The sequence below is a fragment of the Myotis lucifugus genome, unplaced genomic scaffold (genome assembly GCF_000147115.1).
Source record: "Myotis lucifugus unplaced genomic scaffold, Myoluc2.0 scaffold_692, whole genome shotgun sequence".
Lineage (NCBI taxonomy): Eukaryota > Metazoa > Chordata > Mammalia > Chiroptera > Vespertilionidae > Myotis > Myotis lucifugus.
Genome location: NW_005871740.1, coordinates 300318 through 307876, shown reverse-complemented (window position 1 = coordinate 307876; position 7559 = coordinate 300318). Strand labels below are relative to the sequence as shown.

The 7559-nt window shown below is 37.1% G+C and overlaps 1 protein-coding gene across 1 annotated transcript; it reads left to right on the top strand.

Moving 5' to 3' along the window:
• Positions 1–159: 159 nt before the first annotated feature.
• On the top strand, positions 160–6342 carry LOC102435494 (glycine amidinotransferase, mitochondrial). The gene is made up of 5 exons (XM_006105529.3): positions 160–301; positions 421–585; positions 2090–2153; positions 2610–2726; positions 5373–6342. The coding sequence occupies exons 2-5, from the start codon at positions 448–450 to the stop codon at positions 5483–5485; spliced, it is 432 nt and encodes a 143-aa protein (XP_006105591.2). The 5' UTR covers positions 160–301; positions 421–447; the 3' UTR covers positions 5486–6342.
• The last annotated feature ends 1217 nt before the right edge of the window (positions 6343–7559 follow it).

Genomic DNA, 7559 nt, shown 5'->3' with positions numbered 1-7559 from the left:
TATTTTTTTGGTTTGGTTAGCATGTGCCTACATCTTACATGTTTTAGGGTAATAGTATGTTGGGAAATGATGGTGATAAATGAATTGTCTTAATAAAAAATGTCCTATAAATAGTTTTCTCATGAACCAATGCATTGTGTGTGTTCATTCTTGTTCCCATTAGGATTACCCCATCCATTCTGTAGAAGACAGACACAAGTTGGCTGCTCAGGGAAAATTTGTAACGACTGAATTTGAGCCATGCTTTGATGCTGCTGACTTTATTCGAGCTGGAAGAGATATTTTTGCACAGAGAAGCCAGGTTGATAAAGGATGCCTCTGAAATTCCACACATTTTGTTATTGTCTTTTTTTATTTCCAAATTCAAGTATTTCCATCCTATTTTTAGTTTCCTGATTTATGTCTTCCTTTTGTTTTCAGGTTACAAACTACCTGGGCATTGAATGGATGCGTAGGCATCTTGCTCCACACTACAAAGTGCATATCATCTCCTTTAAAGATCCTAATCCAATGCATATTGATGCCACCTTCAATATCATTGGACCTGGTCTTGTGCTTTCCAACCCGGACCGACCGTGTCACCAGGTAAGGAAGTTGTTAGGACTCTGGAAAAGCAATAGAGTCTAGCAATAGAAGTCATTGCCACTTTTATTTTAAGCACTTCCATGAATCCTAATGGTTTTAAATGACAAATTCAGCAATATTCAACATTGTTATAATTGAAATTAGATTGCTTGTTATATTTACTACAAGATGTCCAACACTCAGACATATACAGTGTAGTGTCATCAGACTTTGGCTGTGCTGTGAGAGCCTCAAGCTTGTGCACATATGTATGTGTCTTTTTTTAAACAAAGTAGTATTACAATAGCTCCCTTTCATCCACGGGGATACATTCCAAGACCCCCTGTGGATGCCTAAAACCATGGATAGTACTGAACCCTATATATATACTATATTTTCCCTATACATATATATACCTATAGTAGTTTAATTTATATAATAGGCACAGAAAGAAATCAACAATAAAACTAATAATAAAATAGAACAATGATAACAGTATACTGTAACCAAAGTTATGTGAATGTGGTCTCTTTCTCTCTCAAAATACCTGGAGTTTTCCATTTAATATTTTCAGACCATAGTTGACCTCAGGTAACTGAAATCCCAGAAAGCAAAACCATGGGTAAGGTTCCAATTGCAGCTGCATTGCAAACAAGATGATCCCTGCATGTTTGAGGCAGTGCCACTGCCCCTGGGCAGTGGGTATCTTCCTTCTCTAGTGGGTCAGGCCTCCTTCAGCCAGCTCCACCCCAGGGGGAGGAGCAGAGCCGCTGCATTACAACTGATCTGTCCCTATCACCTGAGCCTCTTACTTCTGCCTGTTGCCCTCTACTTCCAATTGGGTGGTTGGTGAGTGATTTTGTTATTTGCTAGGCTTTAGTACATGTTTTTAAAATCACTATTTTACCATGTCACTCTTCATTTTTATCCCATAAATTTAGACAAAATGACCAAGATTAGTTATTCATTTCAATATAATTCATTGCTATACTACTAGTAAGTGGGCAAGTGAACATAGGGACAGCTGAGTTATAATAAATAGGTCACTAAGGATAATTAGGGTGCTTAAGGAGTACAACCCTAACATTTGTATTTATACCCTGGTCATAGATACAAAGTGATGGACTATGAAGTGGATGGACTATGGGATTGACAGACACATTTTTGTTTTCTTACAACTAAATAGAAAATAATTTCATTTTCTTTCAAGAGGATTTCTCAAAAAAAGTGTCTTTGGCATTTTAAAATTTCTGAACCCGAGAAAAGCACAAGAATATTTTTTAAAGCTTTAACATTTCTGTTATTTTTAAACTTTAATCTGGTAATCTGGGGATTTTATGTATAATTTAAATTAGGATTCAGAGAAAATCATCCAAAATCTTGAAAATTTAATTTCTTTATATTGACAATTGAGAAGATAGCTTCTCAAAAATAATTATTAATCACAAAGGCTACTAGAGACCAAGAATGATAAGAATAGTATATATAGATGAAAGCCTCTTTGTTTGTTTTTTTGGTCTTGCAGATTGATCTTTTCAAGAAAGCAGGATGGACCATAGTTACTCCTCCAATACCAGTCATTCCAGATGGTATGTTTACTTTTATGTACTCACAGACTAAACTGATTACTTCAGTGACCAAGAATCTTCCACCTATAGATAGCAGCCCAAATTTTTAGAAATTCAGAGAAAACATTTCCCCAGTAAGGAGTGAACTGGCGCTTAGAACTACGGAGACTAAAACAAAGCTGCACTTGTGTTTACCCTCTCCTTCCACAGAAAATGAGAGTGAAAAGCTGGGGAAAATCAGTATAAAATAATATCTCATAAAGCAAGAAAGGACTTCGTAAATAAAACAAAGTGAAATCCACATGTGTAATGAGTATAAATTGATTTATAACATTTATAAATTGCCTTAAGATAAAAATTTTGTAGGGAAAGTGAACTCTGAAAATTGAACTGTCACTTTAATGTTCTTCACTTTCAAATCCTTGATATAAATAAAAATGATTGCAGACACAATTTAAAAGTTGTTGCTATTTTTAGATCACCCACTCTGGATGTCATCCAAATGGCTTTCCATGAATGTCTTAATGCTAGATGAAAAACGTGTTATGGTGGATGCCAATGAAGTCCCAATTCAAAAGATGTTTGAAAAGCTGGGTATGTACAATATATGAAGCATGTTGTCATATATGAAGAATTGAAGAAATGACAAGCTAGGTTTGATGTATGCTTTATCTAATTCCTTTTCTGTTCCGTTTCGAGGTACCAAGTTGTTATTTTGTAGATGGACAATATTTTTGTTTTCAACAACATAACCTCAAAAGGTTGGAGATGCATCCCAGGCCCCTCAGTCTCCCCCCTAGCAATAAGTGTACCCATCTTCTATGACTTACCTAACCTCCTGGGGCCCATGTGTGGAGAACTGCCCCTTTGTAGTTGAGCATATACATTATTCAGCCCTTCCCCGAACAAGAAATTATTGAGGGTACTTTAAAATAATTTAATGTCATTACATACTATAAATGACATAAGGGTACTGACACATAAGTGACTTATATGTACGATAAGCACAGTGAACAAAGTAATGAAATGCAATAGAGGATGTCAGTAAATCATCTTTGAACTAAAAAGCAAAACTGATTTTTATTTAGGTAGGAGTTTGCTTATCCTAATATTCAAAATATGGATCAGGTATTCTAATACTATGGAGGAAAGTGTTGAAAGAAGGGATTTTCGCCGAACCGGTTTGGCTCAGTGGATAGAGTGTCAGCCTGCGGACTCAAGGGTCCCAGGTTCGATTCCGGTCAAGGGCATGTACCTGGGTTGCGGGCACATCCCTACTGGGGGCTGTGCAGGAGGCAGCTGATCGATTTCTCTCATCAATGTTTCTAACTCTCTGTTCCTCTCCCTTCTTCTCTGTAAAAATTCAATAAAATACATTTAAAAAAAAAAAGAAAGAAGGGATTTTCATATAGCTGTTATATAGAGTACAGAAGTATGTGTGTTGATCACTAACATACTTGACATATCTTGAGTGTTAAATAAAGCCAGGTAGTTCACTTGTTGTAATTGAGTCATGTTTTGATTTATTTCAGGTGCACTACCCCAAAAAAATTTTTGACCCTTTTAACACATCTCTCCTTAATGTAATCTATAATAATAAAAGTGTAATATGCTAATTAGACCAGATGTCCTTCTGGACAACCTTCCAGACAAAACCAGGGCTTCGAGGAAAGCCCAGGTTCCGGGTGCCTGCGGCGGCTGGAGGAAAGCCTGGTCCTGGGTGCCTGCTGGCAGCCGAGGGAAGGAAGTCCTACTCTTGCACGAATTTCGTGCATTGGGCCTCTAATATCAGTATAAAAAGAATTGGCCTATCAGAGTCAAATTGAGCCCAATCTAATGATTTAACCCCTAATCCAACCCCCCCCCCCTTCATTAAGTAACCCAATTGCTTGGGTTCAGTTTCTTTATCCATTAAGACTTTATTAATTCTCAACTTAAAATATTATCAAGTACCAAAGATCTGATTTACAATGGTTTGTGTTTTTTTTTGTAATAAAGTCTTTTTAGACACAGGGAACTTGTTAAGCAAACCTTTTCAAGTAATTGAATTTTCTCCAATTCAGGATTAATATGGATCTAGAAATCTGAGTAAGATAGCTACAGCTATCAGGAAACATATGCTTGTATTTGAAAGCTCACCCCTTATCCCAAGCCTCCTCCTTACCTCTGTCCTACCTACTCTTACTCTTCAAAGCCCTGCTCAGTCTCACTTTCTCAGGTAAGTCTTTCCGATGGCTCCTGCTGCCTTCCCCTGCCTGACCATACCAATGGAACCTTTAGTGACTCTGTAGCTGATTTTTCCCCCTCAAAATAATGGGTTCTTGAGGGAGGAGAACAGATTTTCTTTTTAAAACCCCATTATGCCAACCACAACAGATTCTTCCTAAATACCACTGGTTGATTTGGCACATCATGGCCTTGTCAATACAAATAGTGCCAGATTAAACTAATTAATTGTCTCAGTACCTTTGGTACCGGTATGACCATACAACCGGATATTAAAATATGAGTTCTGGCCTGGCTGGTTTGGCTCAGTGGATAGAGTGTTGGCCTGGGGACTGAAGGGTCCCAGGTTCGATTCTGGTCAGGGGCATGTACCTTGGTTGCGGGCACACCCCCAGTGGGGGATGTGCAGGAGGCAGCTGATCGATGCTTCTCTCTCATCGATGTTTCTAGCTCTCTATCTCTCTCCCTTCCTCTCTGTAAAAAATCAATAAAATATATTTAAAAAAAATAAAATATGAGTTCTGTTTCAATGTTTCCTTAAGGTGGCCTGGTATAAACTCAGTCATATCAGATAAACTTTGCTTGTATGTAAGTAAAGTCAACTTTTCAGGTTGGGTAAATTATACTTTTCCTACTCAATTGACCTGGTAAAATTAGAAGCAGTCTGGCAAAATAGTTACAGCATAATTCTAAAGGCCTGGAAATATTAGTGCTTGATTGTTTTTTGAACATTTGACAGACATATCTGCTCATCCTACCTATTGTCTTGTGAATAGTCAGTGGCACAAAATAGAGTTCAGAATCTTTGCTGACTTTTTGGTGACTGTTTTATATAAGCAGTGGAACAGATCAGATAAAATATAATTGGTGAAAATAAAATTGAAAGACTCCCCTGGGTTGGGGTAGACTTAAGGATCAGAACTGTAGGCTTCCTGCCCTCTTTAGGCTTACTCCCTATAGGAGAATCTTCATGTGAACCCATCTAACTGGCCACGTCTCTCTCGTTCAATGCAGGTATCAGCACCATTAAGGTTAACATTCGTAGTGCCAATTCCCTGGGAGGAGGCTTCCACTGCTGGACCTGCGATGTCCGGCGCCGAGGCACCCTACAGTCCTACTTTGACTGACCACACTTGATGGGGCTTGTGGCGTAGGGACAAGGTTCATTTTCCTGCTTTAAGAAGTACATGAACTATAGTGCTTTAAACAATCATATCCTTAACAGGGGTCTTAAGCCTTCATTTTCTTTGTTACGAGGAAAATAACTTGTGCTATGTCTTACTTTCTGCTCCTAAATTTATTTGCTATTTGGCTTCAAGCATATAGTAACTTGGCCACTAATATTTAACCATCTACCTCTGTTTTTAATTTTCTTTCCAAAAGGCAGCTTGAAGTGTTAGTCCTAATCTTCACTTTTTTTTTTTTTTTTTACTTTTTGTTACACTTGTGAATGATCGTATCACTTCTTTTTTCTTAATGAAAGATTTAGAATATTCACAAATCTTAAGTAGAACCAGATAATTGTCTCTTTTTCTAATGAATTTTGGTAATTTTTATTTGTTAAAAAAAATAACCTAGACTGTACAAACATTTAAGTAAATTTTCCATGAATGTTTTTAATATTCTCATCTCAACAGTGGTGATGTTTGCTACTAAAAACCTTTCCATACAACTTACCTCATTTCAAGTGATTTATTTTCATCTCTTTTTCTTCTCTGATTATAATTTTATAGAAATATTTAGTGCAGTAGGATATAACTACCAGTTCCCATCTCTAAATTTTGATATTCAGCATCGAATGGATATACTACACCTTTTGGTAATCTAAGATTTGTTTACAGATGTGCAAATTATTTAAAGTGCAGACTTTAAAGACATTAAAAACTAACAGAGGTAAAACCTACATGTGATATGAAGTAATTTTAATGTTGAATACTGTATGTGTATTTTTATTCTAATAAAGTTTTGTGTTACAGAAAATGGATTTTATTAGAGTTTGGTGTCCATCTAATTATTTTGAGCGAATTACAGGATGTAACTCTTGGGACAGAATTCTTATGCTCTGATATAATCAATATAGTCGTCTCTAGTAGATAAAAATTTAAGCCTAATTCTTGTATTCAGAAATGTTTAGCAGAGCCCAATTTTGTTTATTAATTTACTCATTCAAAAATATCTGAATGTCTTCTGAATATAAGGGACTCATCCTAGGCCCCAGAAAAAAAAAAAAAGAGTCTCTGTTCAAGATGCTAAATGTTTTGACTAATGAAAAACCTGGGGGGCGGGAGATAGGTTTCAACCATGCCCTTGCCAACACTTTTGCTCCTGTGTATCCTGCTGTCTTTTTCGTCCACCACAGAAACACCTATCAGTCCTACACCTGGACTGACTCCTGCTTTAAAAAAATCTATATGGCCGAAACCGGTTTGGCTCAGTGGATAGAGCATCGGCCTGCAGACTGAAAGGTCCCAGGTTTGATTCCGGTCAAGGGCATGTACCTTGGTTGCGGGCACATTCCCAGTGGGAGATGTGCAGGAGGCAGCTGATCGATGTTTCTCTCTCATCGATGTTTCTAACTATCTCTCTCCTTTCCTCTCTGTAAAAAATCAATAAAATATTTTTTTTAAAAATCTATATGATTGTGTGGATTGGGGCACACTTGGGGTATACATTCCCCGGCCAAAATACTACTTGATCATGCTATTTACACACCCTCCACATTCTCCTCAGTGTCTATTCCAAACCTTCACTCTGTTCTCTTACTTGATCATATTACTTCATTTTTCACAGAAAAAAATGGCAGCCATCATGTGTCAGTTCCCTCAGCTTTTCTGTTCCAATCCTGTACAAATTGATTTGCATTTGCATTCTCTGGTTAAAGTTATTTTTCTCCTTGCCTTTACTAGCTAAATTTCTAAAGCTTACTTCTCAACCCTCTACAAAGAGTCACTTTTCTCACTGATGCAGAAAAAGAGACAAATGTACCAACCAGGTCTATTCCATACAACTTTGATTCTAATTTCTCTTTCAGCTATATCAGCTATATTTTCTACAACTCCAGTGTGTGTGTGTGTGTGTGTGTGTGTGTGTGTGTGTGTCTGTGTCTGTGTCTGTGTTTTCCCTCAGCAAATAATCAAGCTCAAAATAATATTCAAACAAAAACTATGGCAACTTCATTTTCCTTTAGAGTTAAGCTTCCAG

Coding starts and splice junctions, on each gene's coding strand:
- LOC102435494 (XM_006105529.3), top strand. CDS start 448: ATGCGTAGGCATCTTGCTCCACACTACAAAGTGCATATCATCTCCTTT. Junction 2,154..2,609: donor AATACCAGTCATTCCAGATG/GTATGTTTACTT, acceptor TGCTATTTTTAG/ATCACCCACTCTGGATGTCA. Junction 2,727..5,372: donor AAAGATGTTTGAAAAGCTGG/GTATGTACAATA, acceptor CGTTCAATGCAG/GTATCAGCACCATTAAGGTT.